This window comes from Octopus bimaculoides, chromosome 5 (genome assembly GCF_001194135.2).
Source record: "Octopus bimaculoides isolate UCB-OBI-ISO-001 chromosome 5, ASM119413v2, whole genome shotgun sequence".
Classification (NCBI taxonomy): Eukaryota; Metazoa; Mollusca; class Cephalopoda; order Octopoda; family Octopodidae; genus Octopus; species Octopus bimaculoides.
This window is the reverse complement of record NC_068985.1, coordinates 104959177-104980441: the sequence shown is the minus strand read 5'-3', so window position 1 is coordinate 104980441 and position 21265 is coordinate 104959177. Positions and strand designations below refer to the sequence as shown.

The 21265-nt window shown below is 34.9% G+C and overlaps 1 protein-coding gene across 1 annotated transcript in view; it reads left to right on the top strand.

Annotated features, from left to right (window-relative positions):
* Window positions 1-21265, top strand: part of LOC106881316 (uncharacterized) — a 47640-nt gene that overhangs the window by 13322 nt on the left and 13053 nt on the right. The window contains exons 2-7 of the mRNA XM_014931660.2: window positions 11949-11999; window positions 14176-14316; window positions 15441-15709; window positions 16230-16324; window positions 18602-19198; window positions 19598-19659. Coding sequence (XP_014787146.1) covers window positions 11949-11999; window positions 14176-14316; window positions 15441-15709; window positions 16230-16324; window positions 18602-19198; window positions 19598-19659 — 1215 coding nt within the window. The remainder of the gene's footprint in view (window positions 1-11948; window positions 12000-14175; window positions 14317-15440; window positions 15710-16229; window positions 16325-18601; window positions 19199-19597; window positions 19660-21265) is intronic.

Sequence of the window (21265 nt, the reverse complement as noted above, 5' to 3'; positions counted from 1 at the left end):
GCACACTTGATGAGATGGAGGTCAGTGTTTTGTGAGACACTTCAGAAGTAATATTCTGAGCAGTTAGTTGGCAAAGAGGATGGTATTTTGGTGATGGTTAACTAGTTGTGTGGGTTCATGTAGTCATTATATGTTGTTAGGTGTAGTTAAAGAATTAAATTTGTATATTGAGAAAGACGGTGGATAGTCATTTGCCTTTTGTATTTTAGATATTTTGTTTCCTTGGAGGGTTAAAGATTTTTCGAGTTTTTGAATTTAATGTTATGTTTGTAAATGTGTGTACGTATACACACACACACACACACTGTCTGTTTGTCTGTCTCTTCTGACCTGGATTTGGCATGGGGGGCAGAGCTGTGAGAATGTAATTCATTTGACTGTGTGGCACACTGAAAAATTCATATAAAAGGTTTAAAAAGAATCTACAAAGTTAAAAATTTGAAAAGAAATGTATCTTGGTAGTGTGTATGTGGTTCTGTTTTGTAGTCTTGATATTGTACACCAACTGTAAATAATCACCATCATGCAAACAGTGTTGTTTGTTTGTAGTCTTGTATGGAAACCTGTCCAGACTATGGGAAGGCATTATCATTAATGGGAAATAGTGAGGGCTTCTGACAGCAAGAGCATCTGGCCATCAGAAATCTGCCTCAGTGAGCCGTTTGATCTATGGGAGTGGGAACTATTGCTGACCATTATTAATCATTTTAGCCTCCACTCCTTCATGTTAGCTTTTTTGCCTTCTTGAGCTTTATGCTCTTGCTTATGTCGTGTCTCTTCATGAAATGGCAGCACCAAGATGAAGATCCAGCAGATTCATCTTGTACATTCCTTTGTCTGCTAATCTCAAATATTTTCATCTTTGTTGAGACTGTACCTCTTACTTTATGTATCCATAATTTTATGGTTTTCCCCAGTGAGAATTTAATGATTGTATGATGAAGACTTTATTGTTCCATTTCCGTTTTCTTTAATGTTTTCTCCACTCATAAATCATTTTTTATTCTTTTTACTTGGCAGTGGTCCAGACTGTTGCTTAGTTGTCATATTGTTTGGTATATTCTACAACTTATAAATTGTAACTAATTATGTATGTTTGCCTTCTGTTTAACTGCCAATGTGTAGTGTTGTAGAGTAGTAGTGTCATCTGAATTACTAAAATAGTTAGCTTTACATCAGAGGTACTCTGTCTGCGTGTGAATCATGACTGATTCATTGTGTGTGTGAGTCAGTAAGTTTGGATTTATCTTGCCTTCATGTGTGCTTGTTGGTTGTAAATAATGGCTTCGATGATGGTGCTGCTCACTTGCTGTCCACTGCAAAAGTATGTCCCAGCTTTGTAAACAAGTGCTTCATTCATATGGTTTTTGCTTGTTTCCAATTCTCCATGTAAACATGTCTGGGCTGTTTTTGATAGATTATTACCTTGGTTGGCAATAGGAAGGGTATCTTGTTGTAAATAAAACTCTGCCCCAACATACTCTCATGCAAGCATGAAAAAATACTTAGAAATGACATTACAAACCAATATGATGATCATAGTTCTGGGATATATTGTGTGTGAATTCTAAATGTTGACTTACAAGACTGGGCTTCCAGATAAGACTGGACTTAGTTGTCAAACTTCAGTCTGCTTATTAATAAGGTGTGGAATAACTTTAGGTTTTTTTTTTTTTCTGCCCCCAAGGTAAAAAATGTCTTGTAAGTCAAGAAATGCGGGAGCCTATAGATATTTAGTCATTTACATTATCGTTTTGGTAAATCAGTGATTTACTTCAGTGACTTTTGCAGGAAGTGTAGTCAGTTAATTGAAGAGACATATTTGCACACGTGTATTAGATAACACATCACAGCAATGATTAAAATTTGTATTGTTTCTAATTAGATATACCATAATGTACATTTGAAATTGTCATTTATATATATATATATATATATATATATATATACATAGATATATGTGTGTGTGTGTCCTCTTTTAATGCCCATTTTCCATACTGGCATGGGCTGGATGGTTTGGCCAAAACTAGCAAGCTGGAGAGCTGCACCAGCTTCCAGTCTGATTTGGTTTGGTTCCTAATGCCAACCACTTTAGTGTGTGGTGGGTGCTTTTGTGGCACTGGCACAGGATTCTTGCAAGTCAATCCTCTTTACCAGCAGTTCTGCTGTGGAGGATAGGTCTTCCTGATTACAGCAAGGCATCAAGTATCTTGGTCTTTTGTTTGCAACACACACACAAACACATTTATGTATTTGTTTTGCAAAATTCTTGATGTGAAATCGTTTATTGAAACAGATATTGTTATATTTTGTGATGGTCATTTTTTTTCTTGCCAAATAAACACACGCACTATATAGTCATTCTTATTCTTTTTATGTCTGTTTGGAAGAGGTCAGTTATGTGACAAAAGATTTCCGGACAGTGGACATAAAATAACAAACAAATGTAGAATTAATATATGGTGTGTTTATTTGGTAAGAAGAAAAGAATTCAGGTTCAGTTCTGTTGCTTGGCAACTTGGGCAAACATAGCCCAGGCCAACTAGGAAACTGAAAGCAGCTCTGTGTGTGTGTGTGTGTGTTAGTAGTAGGTTACGTATTTGTCTCCTGTTGACATCATGCAATAGTTCTCAACTAACATTACCACCATACTGTCATTCGTTTGCAACATAATGGAATGTCTGTCCTGCTATTGTACTGTTCATATTCAAAGGATGGGGGAAATATTACCTTGCTTTGAAACGGCTCATCTCATGAGTGTTAATAGTATATTCACTAATCCTTTAGTAAAGAAGAAATTGGACATTCAGTTTGGCATTGGATCCCAAGGTAAACATGTTTATCAACATATCAAAGCTAGGAGCAGTAATCAGACTGTTGTCAAACGAGTATTTTCAGTTAGTCAACACGAATATTGACTCCTCCATTTGTTTCTTGATTGAATATATTGAGAGGATAGAGGGGGATATAAAAGAACATATGAGTATCAGGAGTTAGCAGGAGAGTGCTGCAAGAATGGGTGGACAATGAGGTGTTTACCTGTGGAAGTTGGTATTTGAGGGGTTGCAGGTCATATCCTCGGTGAGGCCTATGAAACACTAGGCATTACATGAATGAACAGAAGAGCCTCAAGACAGAAGTTTCAACTGGAAAGTGGTGATTAGTGGGGTGAGAATGCTGCTTGGACACAGACCTAGATTTGATCAGCTTATGTTCAGGGCACCTGGATGAGGGTGTCCATTATAAGACCCAAAACGCCCATTACCGAGGATATAACACTAACAATGTGTCCAAGTATTACATCTTGAGATATTGAACTGAATGTATTTCTAGTTAAATTTACCACTTTGGAATAAGCTAGTTAATTCATCATACTAGGTCTGATCAAGAAGTATCAGGACTGTTGCTATGGTAATGGAGCTAAAGTATGCCAAGTGAAGCTGCTTGGTACAGATTGACCTTGAACTCTGTTACTCATTCACACTAAGTTATAACATTCTCACTCACTCCCATTGTTTATAGAAGTGCTTAGAAATAAAGTGTGTAGAGTGCAGTAGTATCAAAAAGACTGGGTTACAGCTGGGCAGGATCTCTTTGATTATGTCGAGGAAAATAAAAACTTTTTGAAAATGGTCACAACAGGAAATGGGTATATGGCTATGGCCCTGAAACCAGGCAAAAATCAAATTCCACTTGAAAGGAACAAGATTTCAAGATGTTGAAATTCGAGAGAATGTGACGAGGCAGCTGCCCGCTGTCCACAAAAAGGAGTTCCAGGAATGCTTTCATCAATGGAAACAATATTGTCTAAGTGTGTGGCTTCAGAAGGGGACTACTTCAAAGGAAATTGAATACTGAATTGATATGTATTGTAGTTTTCTTTCTTAGTGCCAGTTCAAATACACTTTGATCAGACCTTGTAGTTCTAAGATTTTTCATCTAAATTGGTTAGATATATGCAATTTAAAATTGAAAAGAGAAATAAGTCTACTGTCAAGATGTTTTCTGTATTGTAAACACAGTAAAGTACTGACTATTTCCAGTGAAATTTTTTTTTAGTAAGAGAAATTTTTAGTTTCTTTAAAGGTGTTACAATGGCTTAATCAAATTGACTTAAAGGCTTGAATGATTAATATATTTGTATTGAAAGACCAGAGCTAGCCCCTCTAGTATGGTATCTGAGTGTTCTAAATTCCAATCTGCCATTATTCAACTTTGTTCAAGTTTCAACATCTCTTTTGTCAGTGAAATAAATACCAGTATGCTAATGAGATAAATTTAATAAAGTCTTATTCCTCTAGCATAAGTAGTCTTGTACTCAAAATAGAAATGATTTCATGCATTTAGAAATTTTTCACAAGTTACTGAGAACTTCACTAAATGTGCATATTATCCATTTAAAGGTTAATTATTTAACATCTGTGGTATGGATTTGGGCATTAAATGTGTATAATTAGAATAAGCTCTTACAGTTAGAGGCTGCTTCTCTGCTGCACCAAACTCTATATGAACCTCCAAATCATAGTTTACTGAAATAGGAACAAAATAATTACAAAATATTGCTGATGATTTCTTGAGTCCAAACATACAAATAATAAAGTACATGTATAGTAAATAAAATGTCCAAGTACACAACTGGTACTAAATCTTTTCACTTCCCCTGTATCTAATGAACTGTTTCAATCAGTTTTTGAAAACAATTTGTAAGGATTCAAGCTGGTATTTAATCTTGTCATAAAATATTCTTCCATAAAAAATTATACTGGAGCCAGTGGGTGAAACTTGAGCAGGTTGGTATCGAACAGTTAAGCCATTTTCTTGATGATTCTCATTACATTTCTGTGGAAAATACAGCTTTTATTTCAATTAATTTTGAAAATAATGAAAAATTTGGTAAAATAACTTTGTCATTATTTAAGTGGTGTGGAACATGAATTAGTATGAAAATCTGGGTTTTTATGATACAAACTTCCTGTGTGGTTGACAAGGTTGCTTCCTAATCATGTGTTATTGGTTGAGTCTCGCTGTGCAGCACTTTGGGCAAGTGTTTTCTATCAGTCTTGGGTTGACCAAACCCTTGTGAGTGGATTTTGGTAAATGGAAACTGAAATAAGCCTGTTGTGTATACATGTCTGTGCATGTGTGTATACCCTTCTCCTGACATCATGTGATTGTGAAACAAGCATCAGTCATAAGTATTATTGTTTTCCAGTCTTCTGTGGAAAAAACATGACTGGCTATGAGAAATACTACCTTGCTTGGAAACTGAAGGTTCACAACAGGAAGGGCATCTGGTCAGAGAAAACCTGTCTCAGTAAACTCCATCTGGCCCATAGCAAAGCGGATGTTAAAAATAGTGACTTTGATCTATTCTTATTCTAGCATATTTTCTGTAATTCTCTGATTTTTCATACATCACTTTTTATTATTGCCGCATGTGCCAGTCACTCATTAACTTTTATTTGAATCGTCTAAGCTATCTTATTTCATCTTCTTTAAATAGGTGTCTTTAATCCTTTAATGGCAGATATTTCCAATGTGTTTCATTTTCAATATAATAAAAATCTTGAGGGGTTTAGTAAAATAGCTGTAATTTTATAAATTAATATACCGTTATTAACGAACTGAAATTTCATGTTCTAATGAGATTGTGATTTAAATAAGATTACTTTATTAAAGGAAATCACAGGCAAATTGGTATTGAGTTAAAGGAAAAATCTCATTCCTTTTAGAATATTGATATTTTGTTTTGACATCTTTTAAATTTTCACTCCTAATCCAACCATTTACGGAGTCAAACCTTTTACAAAGCATTGAAAAGAGACTCGTCTTTCATCCCCTGTGGTAAATCATTATTATTGGTTGAACTTGGGGCATCAAGCAAAATACCTTGTGGTTTCAGCTCTTTACAATCTGAGCTCAAATCTCACTGAGGTCAATTTTGCCATACATCTGGAACTTGGGTCTAGTGTAGGCTTTGAGATATGACATGGTACGAGTGACAAAAGAAGGAGGGATTAGTTGGTGGAGGGCATGTTGTAGCAGTGATAGACTAGTTAGATGGAGAAAACAGCATCTGTAGACCAGAGATTGCTGTGTGAGTGAGTCTTTGCTGATCAGATTGGATGTCCTTTATTGTTATGCTTTCTGGAAACTTGTGTATTTAACAGCAGCCCGATTTTAGCTGTAGGGTCAGTATTACATTGTTCGTCGTACTTTAGCTTTGTGGATAATCAGTAGCAGCTGATCAGACTGTTCCCACCAGTCAAATATCCCTGTAATTCTTTTGAAAATTGTTAGTTTAATCATCATAATGAAGGGCCACTCTCAGTTGGAGTGGTTCATATCTACAAACAATGACCACCCCCACCTTTCCCTGTTGCTGCTATTGTTTTATTTGGTGAATATTTGTACTGCAATCTTTTATCATTCGAAAGGTAAAAATTATAGTTTTCTTCCTGTTGCTAATTCTCACACCTTTCCAAATAAGGTAATATTTTTCTATGACCAGGCATGCTTTCATGGAAGATTAGAAACAATTACAACTATCACGTGATGGACACACACATGCACAAAATTCTTTATAATTTTGACAATTTACTGTATCAAATTTGAGATCCATCAATCAATTTCTTTGCATGTTAGGCAAACAAATTAAAAGCTGAGTTATCCTTATTTTTCATGTTTTTCTGAATTTTTCAAATGGTAAATATATTTTATGGACATCCTGTACATATACAAAAGTGGATTCTTTCAGTTTACATCTACCAAGTCCACTCAAAGACTTAGATTGACCTGGGGCTATAATAGAAGACAGTTGCCTGAGGTGCCACATTGTGGGACTGAACTGGAAACCTTGTGGTTGGAAATCAAACTTCATTACACAACCATTCCTGTTTTTGCAAATATTATATATATTGACTTGATTTGAAGTAATATAACAGTCACAAGAAAGCTGGTAATTAGAATTAGCAGCAAACTCATATTCGCTTGATATTGGCAGTCATCCTATAATCCTGTGAAGATTGTTTTAGCCAAAAGTCTTATATCTGATTTAACCCTTTAGCATTCAGATTATTCTGTCGAATGCAGTGCTTAATTATTCACATTGACTTAATTGTACATTATCTTGTAGCTTTGAGATTTTGGTGATGTTGTTGTTTATTTCTTGAATGACATTGTAGGATAAGTGTGAGAGGTTGGATCTGGCTGGTTGAACACAAAATAAGTAGGATATTTGGGCCAGATGTGGCCAGTTTAAATGTGAAAGTGTTGATTCATCAATGTCAATGTATAGGGTGGTCTCAAAGTCTTGTCACCCACAACCGAAAAGTAATAAGAACAATAGAGGAATCTGAAATAGGAAATGGAAACAATATTTACATTTCAGATTCCTCTATTGTTCTTACTTTTCGGTAGTGGGTGACAAGACTTTTGGACCACCATGTAGCTTCCACAATGAAATCATTAAGTATATTTTTTAAATATATTTGTTGTCTGAGAATTTACAAAATGGTTATTAAAGAGAACTGTCTAGTTCAGACTTCAGATAATTTAGCAATGCATTCAGAAAGAATGTTTAACCCTTACAGGCACAACACATAGAGAAGTCTTTAACCTCACCTAAACACTGTTTATAACTTTTTTTTCTTTTTTTTCACCAAGACGCTAATATTGTTTTAACCTTTTAGCTTTCATATTACTCTGTCAAATGTAATGCTTATTCATTCACTTTGTTTTAAATTAATCATACATTATCTTGTGGCTTTATGACTTTCATCATGTGATTACATATTTTCTCGAATGACAGAGTAGGTGTGAGAGACAGGATCTGGCTTGTTTGAACATAAAATAGGTAAAATATTTATGCTGGATATTGCTGACTTAAATGCTAAAGGGTTAAGGTAGTGTGAAAATTGAGCTTTTGATCTCTGAGAGAACCTTTGAAAACAATGTTGATACCCTTAAAACCAGCAAAATTTTCAAGTATATCTAGTACAAAAACCTCGTGAGTTGGATGTTAATGAGATCCAACTTTCTCTTGCAGCATGCACTGATGGGGCTCTCCCTAATTTAATTCTATCATTTCTGGTCTGCTTTATTCCCTTTCTGTACATCAGTGTCCTGCTTGCTCTTACCTATAATTATGCACACTTTTATGCAAATGATACTGCTAATCACTCCTTGAACTTCCTCATGCATCTCATTTACATGTAGCCTAGACATTATTAGCTCCATAAAATAAAGAGCTCTTTAATAGGGAGATATCAACCTTGTGTTACTCAACATCCTCAAAAGTCACTACACCTATCAAGAACACACTCCTATAATACTTGTACTCCCTAATCACAAACAAGACATCCTTCAAAACTTTCATATTCTTTACAAAAACAAACCTTGAATCTTTCCTGTTGATTACATATTCTATATCCAAGACTGCAATCAAAATATTAGCTTTCTTCTTTGAGGCTAGAAGATACTTCACTTTGTGAGCCTACATTAAGCTAGTGATCGCATAACTACAATGAAACAATGACTTACAACTCTAAAAAGAAAATAAGCCTCAAACCTTTATTCACCAATATGCTGTATCCCTTTGTCTTTTCTACTATACCCTATAATAGTTTCTATTTCTGAACTAACAAGCTGTGTACTGTTGTTGCTCAAACACACCTAGTGTATGCACCACTCTTTTTATCATTCTTACTGTTTCACAAAGCAGATATTTCACTTACCAGAACTCAAAAACTCTCTCTGGAACATTTTTGCTATCCATGCTTTCCTCAGACCTTGACCTGCAGTCATGCTTATGATTACATATTTCAAGAGTTGACATTTCCTTGTTTTAAGCATGTTTGCTTTTAAAAAATCTTGAAATAGGTTTTGTAGTCAAATATTTCTACTATTTGGTGGAATATTTACTATTGTTTCATTTTCCAGATTTTAGACGGAGAATAAAAAAAAACAATCTCCTCCACCACTTGACAACCAGTGGTGGTGTGTTTATTGTCCCTGTAACACTTAGCAGTTCAGCCAAATAAACTGATAGAATAAGATTGAACCCAGAATCATGTGGTTGGGAAGCAAGCTTCCTACCACACAGCCACATCTGTGCATATATATTCTTACGTTTCAGATCTGGAGTTTGATCAGTTTTCAAATTATAAACAACTTTTATTTTGTATCGACTGTAAAAAGTACAGTAATTAAACACTCAGTATGTCAGCTTTATTTTGGTCATTTCTAACAGATGCTACCAGCATTGATTATATAATTTGATAACTCCCTGTAGTTGATATTGTGGCAATATAGCATCAGTTTACAGACAAGATATAGACAAAAGTCCAAAATCTCTCAACCTTAGTGTAAACTGATAACGAGACCTGTTTATGAAATAGTTTCTAAATATGTTTGTTAATCCAGTTTTATATTATATAACCTTGTCCTACCAAGGGTTTCACTTGTATAGATTTAATCTTAGTGTTAACATCATTGATAATAAATATTTCTAAATTTCTGAAAGAAATTATCTATTTCATTCTCTTGGTAGGAAATGTACTGTCTATATTTATCTTTGATTGAATTGAAGAGGATTTTTATAGAATTATTTTCACATCAGACTTCTCATAAATGCTGATGCATCGAAAGTGTCTATTAAAATATTAGCTCTTTCTTTGTATCAGTCATAAGTTTTTTATTGTGGTGCCATACATCCCACTTAAAAAATGTATTTATCATATAACTGTTTTTTTTAACAAAGAAAATTGGATTTTTGTTGCCAACCTAGCCAGATATTCGTGTTAATTTATCCTGTCATTGGTGAGGCTGCTTTTGTGATGAATTTTCATTTTTTGTGTAAGTTCTTACGTTGTCAGTACTCTGTATTGTTGTCATTAGTTTACTAATAGTTTTTTTATACTGCCTACACATTGAGATTGTTTTTGTTTGTTTCTAGACAGGGCATTTTCTCTTAATACTTCATAATGAAAATGTAGATAATTTCACTTGAGTATGTTTACCAAGTTGTGATGTAATTGCTGTACATAGTATCCACATGTTTACTGAAGCCACACCCTTGAAGTATTTGAAATTAATGTACATTACTATGTAATTTATGTGTGATATTTAATGTGTAAACCATTTTCTGTTGATGTGACCCAGATATACAGTTATTTACAAATGTTTTCTTTTTGAAAACGCTAGCTTGTTACATTATACTAGAGACATACTCTCTACTGTAGAGTACTACGAGTATTTGAAATTCAAAACTACTAGTTTTGTTTCTGGTTGTGTAAACAAACTGTAAGGTGTAGGTGGCACTGACAGCACTAATTTTGGAATTCATTGCATATGATAATTTTCTTTGATATACATAAATTTTATATCTTTTTATAAATGTAGTTTATAAAAAGATTTAGATATTTAAAGTTTTTTTTTAACCAGTGTTTTTTTCTTTTTATTAAAAAAATTTTTTTTTAAAGAACTCAATGTACACATTCTTTATGAATAAATTGGGGTTGGGGAGCATCTTTATTACATATTTACATGAATATAGCACAACACTTTGTGGAAACTTAGTACTATTATTTTGAGCAGCAGGGGTGAAATTAATTTTGAGGAACCTTAAACCCTCAAAATTAATTTCACCCCTTTTCATGGAGTTGTGTAAACAATTTTGGCCTTCTTTAGAAAAGTGGACATGCAAGGGCATAGGCACATGTTTACATATCTAAAATTTTGTCATGAATCCATTTCTGACTTCTAAATTGGTCCATCTTGAAGACATACTTATTTTGATAATCTAACTCCTGATTGAATACCATAATTTGGCAAATTAAGGAGAAATTGAACTGTGAAATATACTGCGATTTCACCTTGGTGAAACTTAAGTTCAGTAATTTAATCCCAAAGCATACTCTGTAATAGGTGTGCACTCTTGGCACCCATGCTGGTGGCATGCCATTACACTCTTGGAGTGGTTAGTATTAGGAAGGGCATCCAGCTATAGAAACCATGCCATATGAGCAGCCCTGGTCAAACTGTCCAACCCATGCCAGCATGGACGTTAAATGATGTAATAACAAAAACAGGCCCATACAGGAAGGTAGAAAATGATAATCTGTATGTTTCAATCTTTCTAAGTGAAAGAAATTCAAATGTATCTCTTTAGTAATTTGGAAAGAATGTTGCAATGGGATGATTGTCATTTCTAGCAATTTTGACGAAAAGAATACTCAAATTGTAGCATTAAACTGCAAATAGAATGTTGAAGTGGAATGTTTATTATAGTTATTGCAGAAAAGGATTTCTGAAAACAAACTTGGATATTTTATTTTCTAATGGTACAGATGATGATGATTGCTCACTTAATATTGGTAAAATGCCTCAATTCTTTATAATTCAAGAGCAAAACTTGAGTTGGTTTTTCATGAATAATAGTCATGTGTACACAGTATAAGAAATTGATCTTCATCTTAATTATTAGACTAATATAATCACGGATTATTTGTCTAATTTTTTTTATGATGGTACAAAACTTATTTACATTTGACGGATATTTGTCCTCATCTTGTTTGTTGTTAACACGTTTCGGCTGATATACCCTCCAGCCTTCATCAGGTGTCTTGGAAAAATTTTGAACCTGGGGTCCCATTCCTAAGGTATTTTTTGATATTATTATTCAGGTTACTGCCTGGAAGTAGCCCGTGCTCTTAACCCCAAGATTTCGATTTCAGGCAGTGGAAAAAGAATGTTATCCAGTAAAATGTTACTTCACTGTCTTAGTGTTCTGTAGTTACATCAAGTATCTGCTTAGCTTGATTCTATTGAAGTGTTGCAATTTAATATTTTTAATTTTTGTTGACTCAAAATGCTGTATTGGGGGGGAAAAAAAAAAAAAAAGTTCAGACTTGTTTTAATTTTTTTTCTTCTGCTATTTTTAATTTTAGGGTACAACACTTACTGCAGTGGAAGTAATGGAACTGCTACAGAAGTCTCGGGTAAGTATCTTCTGTCTATTTGTTTTTAAAATAATTCTTAAAATCAATTGTCCATTTCTTAAATAGCTTTAATTTTAAATGTTAAGGATACCTGTAGATTTTGATAAACCTTTGACATACCCCTTTTGCCATATCCTCAAATTTAGAGGCTCTTCACACTTTACAGTGTGTGTTGGATACATAACTATGCTACAGAAAGTATGTTTTGCACCTATATTGACTACATTTTGTTTTGCTTGAACTTTGTATGTGTACATTTTGCTGTTTCCAATATTATCAATTCTAGGAGTGTCTGTTTTTCCATGTTGGTTACTTCTATAGTAAACTACAGTAAAGGACATTTTACACTGTTTTAATGAGACCACATCGAATGAAGTAGGCATTCTTATGGTAGGTGATCCCCATGAAAATCATATTCTCATTCGTGCTTGTGATAACAACCTAAACGTATTCCAGAGACTCCTCCCTCTTATGATGCTCTCCAGTTTCCTTCTATTCTGTGGAATGGTCAAGATGGGTATCATTTCAATATCCCACATATTGAATTTGCAACAGGAGAGCCAATTACAAACAAAAAAGGTATCGTCAAATGACTTCTAGTCTTACCAACTGATGCTAAGACCAGTGCAATCAAATCAATAACACATGTATCCTGATCTATTTCAGCTATACCTGGTTGATATGTATGCTAAAGTTGAGTCAGCGTCTCCTCTACATTCATAACAATCAAAAGAAGTTAAGGGCTAAAAACTATGTTCATGGCCAAGATAGCCTCAGGACAGATGGTAATATTCAGAACATAGGGCAACTTATAATCCTATCATTCAAAGGTGGTCCTTGATGTATTCACGAAATGAACACAAGATGCTATAACATGTCAAGACCTGGAAAACCAGATTGTTTTGTCACTTTCACTTGCAATCCTAAATAGAAGGAAATAAAATCTAACCTCCTTCCAGTGTTGCATCTTCTGGTATTGCAGCTACTCTTCTTAATGGGTGAAGAACTGCTCATTCCATGTTCAAGCTCTCTCTAATTCTTGCAATGAAAGAATCTCAAATTTGCAACATTTTCCAAAACTCTGCAATGGCAACATTTCTCAACAAACTTGCCTCAGTTTGGGAGAAGTGCACTGTCACATCGTGGAGCTCCAGAGATACTTGACTGTACCCTCCAAGACATAAAAAAACAGCATGCTCATGGGAGGAGTAACGGTTCTTCTTGCAGGAGATTTTCATCAAATGTTGCCTCAGTTATCCCCAAAGGCTCAAAAGCTGATGAGGTCAATGCATACTTCAAAAAATTGTACCTTTGGAGACATGAAAAATCTTCATCTTACAAGCAACATCAGAGTACTATGAGCTTCTTAAGGTTGGTAATGGGATATCATTCAGCTCAAGACGTCAGCTACATGAAATTACATGCAGTCAAATGATACTTTCTCTTAGGGATCTTATGGATAAAGTATTCCCTAATTTATGTCAATTACACTGATGTAAACTAGCTATGTGAAATGGCTATACTAGCTCCAACTAATGAAATAGTTGATAAACTCCATCATGAGCTTCAAAAGTTGATGCATCAGAAATGACTTTTTGATCAATTGACAACAGTCGATCAAGATCTGGTTGTTCAATACCCTGTTGAATTTCTGAACACACTTAAACCCACTGGGATGCCACTGCATAACTTGACACTAAAACTGGGTGCTCTCACTATGTTGCTTAAGAATCTTGGCCCATCTCACCTGTGTAATGGAACTCGATTGTTACTTCCATGAAGCCCCATGTTTTACAGGCAACAATCACAACAGGTAGTCACAAAGGAGAAAATGTCTTTATTCCAAAAATTCCTCTCATACCTACAGATGTTCCATTTGAATTTAAGACACTTCAATTTCCAGTTGAACTATGTTTTAGTATTTCAGTTAACAAATTTCAGGGTCAACCCCTCTCGGTAGTTGGACTTCATTTCTCTACTACATGCTTCTCCCATGGCCAACTCTATCATTATAATTTGGATATTTTAATAAAATATAGGTATTTTGAAATAACTGAGAATATATCTTTATATTGTCTACTAATCTGAATAAGAACAGCAGTAACCCAGGCAACGCTGCGTCATTCAGCTAATGTATATATATATATATATAAATTTTTTTTTTTTTTCCTTTAAGCCTCTTCCTGTTGATACACTTCAAGGATGGACGCTGTATTCTTTTGATAATGGTACTAGAATATGGTGGCACAACTTTACCATATCTGGTGCTAGCATTACAGTCTTTGCTTCTTTTGGTGGAGTTGCAGTATCATCAATGGTAAGTACAATACTGTCAGCTTAAAAACTGATTGGTTAGGGAAAAAAGAAGAAAAAAAAATTCTGGAAACAAATCTTGTATTCCTTCAGCAAGCTAAACTCTATTGTAAACTTAAGATATTTTCTTGCTTGCATGATTGGAAGATTTTGAAAATTCGGGTGTTATATATTGTTGGAACAATTTGAATTTACATTCAGAGCAAGTTCTCATCCTACTTTCCACCTGTGTTTGGGACTGGATGTCTTTAACAGTTTTAATGCATTCAGGAGTAGTGATGTTCAATTTTGAAGTCGTGTTGCATTATTTAAACTTGGCTCAAACTTACAAGACTTGCATCCATCGTATAACTAATGAAGCATTCACTATTATATTGCTACTACTAATTATTGCAGTGAGCCATTCTATTGTCCACTATCTACTAACAAATAGATAGCAAGCTATTAAAATTAGTGTCTGCAGCAAAGTACATTCAACTTGTAACCTAGAATACTGTTTTATTTTTCATGAGTATTTTTATATAACTTGGCTTATTTGTCAAAGAACTGCATAAACTTTGAAACTAAAAAGAATGGGCCAGAGTCAGATCTAATTAATAATGCGATTAAGATAAAAAATTAGTAAATAGCTAAGTGCACATACAAATTTGGAAAGGATGGACTTGCTCGTTGTGCAAGCAGGGAGTAAATGAAACTAAACATTGTCAACATTAGTGTCATTGCCAACATAGTGTAAACATTAACACTCTGGCAAAAGTGCAATGAAATCTTAATAGGGAAACTTCTGATATTTGTGGAATCTAATTTAAATTCAGCAGTAATTAGGTGTACTAAAAGGTTAATAAATGTAGTTTTGTTTACCTTAACCAATTTGTCTTAAATTATCAATTTATCAAGCCCATTTAACAAATTTTCAAGTTGGTCTTTAAGACTTCCAATGAACCATCAATTTGAATATTTTCAAAATAAGATACAATTATGAAACAAATAATTTTTATTACAATCTTTTTGTTTTCATAATTATTACATTGAAATGTTTTATAGATCAATGTAAGAACATTGAGTGTATCTTAAATTTCTGGCTTATTTAATGTATGCATAATATGTTTAATTCTTTGTTATTTGCAGACTGTATTCCAGGTTCTAAAAGATATCAGCCACACATGGAGTTGGAAGCCTGGTGTTATGTCCACATCGTACATTTTGCGAGGCAGCAGCAAACAGAAAGCTGATCCAAGATCATCACCTTCTTTGTCTTCGAGCACTTATTCTTCAAAGTCGGCTAATTATGATGTCATTGCTGAAGAACATTTAAAGAGTGTATCTGATGGTTCAAAATCGTATAGCATACCTTGCCATCTGCCAATTACTGATACTGAAACTGTGACATTGCAAAGGTGAGTTTGAGTTATTCCAACTTTGAACGGTTCAGCTTTAGGACTTGACCTGTTTACTTCATGCTTACTTAAAGATAAATAATTTGCCAGAATAAATATGCTTGCATTGTAGCTCTTCACAAATTTCACATTCATTATCTTAGTTTTGATGTGCTCTTTTCCATATGTGGTTGTGCCAGATGGAATTGACTTGAAGTAAATTTTCTATGGCCTGATACCTTTCCTTTCACCAACCCCTACTTGTTTTCATGCAAGATAATATTTCCTTGATTGGACATTCCCCCCCCCCCACACACGAAAGTTTCGAAATGAATGACATTAGCTGTATGATGTACATTTTTTTTTTACAATTACCACTCAATCTTAAAATGAAGCACACACCCACCCTCTCTTGCGTGTGCATGCACACATGCATGCATGATGGAGGACTTATTTCAGTTTCTTAACTCTGCTCTTTATTTCTTATTGCTGTAATTAAGACTAATTTTGTGACAATGAGTTGTATGGGTTTTTTCCCTAGATATTGGGATTGTGATAACAGTGGAGGTGGTTGGTTATTGGAATCCAATGAGAAAACAGGTGACTGGAAAGTTTATATATTTCAACCTCTCAAAGGTAAATCAATATTTTTTTATCTCTTTAATTCATTGCTGTTCACTCTTTTTTATATTTATATAAAGCTTTTTTAATAGAAAAATTTCATCAGGAAGAGGCAGTGATCACACTCACCAGGCTCTGAGACTGGTGAGAGTGATCTGGTTGATTGAGTTTAAACATTTCAAATTGATGGCTGTGAGAAGACATGAATTGAAAGAAAATTCTCAGGAATTGATATAGGAAGGAAAAAGTGGTATAGTGTTTAGTCAGAGGCTTGGATAGAAGGGTATACTACTAGCTTAATCTAAAGAGCTGGTGGTGGTGGGGATCATTTAGTGACAAAAGAATTTGACAGTAAAGTGACAGTCTGATTGGCAAAACTCAACTCATCAATACACTAAAACCTCTAGTCCGCAGTTTGATGGCTTTCTTTTGGTTATAACCTAAGATGTTATTTAGCAACAGCAGTAACACCCTTTAAGATGTGTGAGCAATACTTTGACTATTAAGCTTTTTAGAAAGTTAACTGATCAGAAGGTGAGGTATTTTCTGATTCTGAATAGGAAAACTAGTTTTCGGATGGTAGTTTTAAGCAATATAGTAAACGGAATTTCCAGGAGAGCTTATCGGAGATTGTGTTCAGTTCTTGAAGCGACTTTGAAGGATGTTTAAAAGTGGAGCAAGCGTTTGAAATTTTTTTTCATGTGCTGAAATTGTACATTTGGGGGTACTTAGAGACAAAATTGGAGAATATTTTACTTAGCCTCTATTCATGGAAGATGTGGGTTTTGACTTGAAGTGTTTAGATTACAGTGGATGGCAGGCACTTTTGGAAGGTTATGGAGGAGTGAAGAGTGGTGTCATCTGCATAGGAGTGTTGGTAGAAGTGTCAGTGAGTAAGATGTTAGTATACAGGAGTGAGGAGGAAGAACGTGGGGAAACGTAATTGAAACTTAAAGTACACCAGAGATATTAATGACTAAAGAGACTGATCAGTGCATGGTGTCATTTGGCAAGAAACTTCTGACACAAGTGATGAGAAATAGATGACTGTAGGTGTGCAATTTAGTTAAGCAGTTTCTCATGCAGGACACTGTCAAATGTAGTGATATTACTCATAACAAACCTGAAATGGTGTGAGGTCTCTTGCAAATAACATGGCAGAGCTAGTCCGCAATAGTTTGGCTTTACAGGAGCCACACTTGTTACCGAGGAAGGCAAGAGACTCAGGATGTCAGATAAAATGATTGTTGTTGCTTGTTTTCACTTTGAGATGTTGGAAGTGAAGGCTATAAGGCTGATAGTGATTTTCATGTTGAGTTTGGTCATTTTTCTGACTAAATATAAGGCCAGTCTGATATAAATTTTTGCTCATGGGAAAAGGTTGTCTCTCTATTGTAAATTCATGAAACCTCAGTAATGCAATACTGTTTCTTACAGCAGTAAAATGTGTCTACCAACAGCAATGTGTTGGGTCATTGAAACTTAAGTGTCTTTGCCAAAGACATAGGACAACGGTCATAATACAATACTTGCTTTGATATAGTTGAAATGACATTTAAAAATAAATTTCATTCATAATTTTTGGTTAAGAAAAAATAAAATTCCCCCCCCCCCAGCTTAGTGGAATTAGGAACTCAAATTTTATGAAAATACTTCAACCATTGAATGTGGGGGAATATTTTCAGAGATTTTAAGTTTCTTCAATTTTGTCTCTAAGTTGTGATATTAAGTGAAGTTTCTTACAACTACCATCAGCAATTTGTGTGTGTTTGTGTGCATACGTGTGTTTGTGTGCATACGTGTGTTTGCGTGCATGTGTTGTTGTGTGTGTGCGTGTTGTGTGGTGTGTGCACGTTTGTGTGTGTGTGCACGTTCGTGTGTTGTGTGTGCGCGTGCGCACGTTTGTGTGCGTGTGTGTATGGGTTTGTCTGTTTGTACGTCTGTCTGTGCCTCTGTCTGTGCCTCTGTCTGTCTCTCTGTCTGGCTGGTTGTGCGTCTGGCGGCGTGTCTGTCTCTCTTTGTGTTTATGCATGTTTATATCTACCAAAGGTATTAGTTTCAACATCCAGTATTCCAGTTGTTTAACAATTTAATAAGCAGATCTGTTAAATTCAATTAAGTGGTTGACTATTCCACAGAAATTTGTTACCCTTGGCATAATTGTTATACAGAATCCACATGACATAGTGTGTGGCTTTTCTGAATTTCATTGTCCTGGCCATCTGAAAGGGTATCACAAGATTGCCCACTCAGACATTTCTTTCATAGACATGAATTTTCTTTCTATTTCAGATACTTTCCAGTGCTTGATAACTATTTTAGTACATGAAAAACTCCAATCTCCAATTGCTACAGCTGCCATAACTTCTCGTTTGCTTGGATCTCTTCAGAATTTTTTCTTGTACAAAAAAGTAAATCCACCAACATTTCCATACGTTTTATTTCATGTGGACAATCATAGGATGTTTATGCAGAGGTCAGCTTCCTTCAGAAGATCTGGTCATAGCAAGGACACTAGATTTTTTAATCGATTCAGGTCACTGTTAGAAAAAAAACCATCAGTGAATTCCAAAATGATATTATCTAAAGAAGACCGCCAAAAGACTGAAGATATTCTGCGACCATTAACCTTTCCTTCAGAAGATTTAATGGCTAGTTGCTTAGAAGATTCTACACACAGTCTAACCTCTTCTTCTGCATCATCTGGATCTGTAAAATCTTCAAAAGACACTTTGGATAGTCAGAATAAATTAACAGATCCTGATAAGGATAGCGTGTCAGAAGACGAAGTGGAGTCAAAGACAAATGGACATGCTGTATCTGGTTCACTACCACGCAGTGCTTCAGTTCCAGAAGGTGGCTATAACATTCCTACTAATTCACCTAAGGGTATGTGCAGCAAGTATTTCTTTTTTTTTTTCTGATTGGATTTTCCAAAATATATATATATATATATTGTTTTCTAAGTTAACCAGGCCACTAGTAATTAAGATTTAAGTGTAGCATATATTGGATAGGTGCCAAGTTTGTTTTCTATATTTTTTATCTTAATTACTTCACTGGTACTAACTTATTAACTATGGAATTAATGGTACTCCCTTTCAGTTTGAGTGATTAAATTGTTTAGTTAAGATGTATCTCAAAAGTGCTAGATAAGTTTGAGCTTATTACCCGAAATAAACAGACCAGAACTTGATTACTTACATCATTAAAGAAATAAGCTTTCTTTAATTTTCAGTTTTTTTCCCTTGCCTTACATGTGCTTTTTTTCTTTTTCCCTGGTTCTAGATCATCGATTTGTATTTTACCAAACAGTTGCTAATGAAGCAGCAGCTACTCTCTTAAAAGAGGTAAGCTCTTTCTTAGTTGCTTTTGACACTACTTGTAATGGCTATTACATAAAACCATTTGTGTTATTTGGGCTATTCCTCTCTTGGAACTACTTCCTTTTAACATATCCCTCATTTTCAATATTCTTAGTTTATTTTCCATTGATCAACCATTCCATCCTAAGCTACATCTTAATACAGCATCTCATTCTCGGCACCCTCTCATATTACGTTTGCCATTTATTTCCCCTCTCCACTTTTGTTTGCCACTTACTCTTTCCATTCTTCTGTGCCTCTGACCTCCATCTTTGTCACTGTACATCTCCCTCTCCACTCACTCCTGTTTTACCCACCCATCCCACGTCCTTTCCCCCCTCTTTCCTCTGCAGTTTTATTACACTGTTGCTCTCACTTTTTCTGTACTGCCATTTATTTCTTTCGCTCCTCTCCCAACTTGTTTCCTATCAACCATGCCTCCAACCTTGTTCAACATTCACTTCTGTTACCCCTATCTCTAACCATCTATCACATGCCTCTTTTTATTCACCTTCATGTACCTTGAAGATATGTTCAGACACTTTTGCCATCGTCTTTTTGAAATAGTGTAAGCCTTTTATAAGCCACACAACTGGCTTTCACAGTTTCCACTTACTGCATTCACTTAAGGTTTTGGTTGTCCAAGGCTGTACTATAAGCTGCACTGTTGGATTGAACCTGAAGTCATGTGATTGCAGTGCAAGCTTCTTAACTGCACTGATCATTTTACATGCACGTGTCTTGGGATAATGTTTTATCTGAACTAATAATTTTTTATTTATACACATTATTGCTTAGTGCTGACGTCCTGTAATGTTTTATGTAGTTTTGTATCTGATTTCCTTGTGAAAAAGCTCCTATGTTAATCATTGTGTGATAAAAGTAGATCAAAGGTTGTTGACAACATTTATATAATAAAGTTAATTAGCAGAATGCAACTTATAATATCCTGAATGTTTATCTTTCATCTATTGTACTTCAACTTATTTTCACTTACAGCTTTAAATACTTGTTAAAAAAAATATTGCTTTGATTAAAAAACACAAAAGCTTTCTTGCTTCTTTATGGGTAGAAACATTGTCATTGATAAATTTGGGAGAGTTCCTGTTCATCTTTTACTGCCTGTTTATCATATTTCTGTGAAAGTGTTTTGCCTTTGTTTTGATTTTAAAAAAATGAATTTAGTAATCAACTGTCATTTATTAAGCTAGTGTTTGGAACATCAGTTTGCATGAAATTTTGATGGAAAGTTTTAATTTAGACCACTTTGAAATTGAATCAGTAGAAAAGGCATTTTTATTAAATCATCATCGTTTAACGTCCGCCTTCCATGCTAGCATGAGTTGGACGATTTGACTGAGGACTGGTGAAACCGGATGGCAACACCAGGCTCCAATTTAATTTGGCAGAGTTTCTGCATTTGATGCCCTTCCTAACGCCAACCACTCAGAGTGTAGTGGGTGCTTTTACGTGTCACCCGCACGAAAACGGCCACGCTCGAAATGGTGTCTTTTATGTGCCACCCGCACAAGAGCCAGTCCAGGGGCACCGGCAACGATCTCGCTCGAAAAACCTCATGTGTCACTCGCAC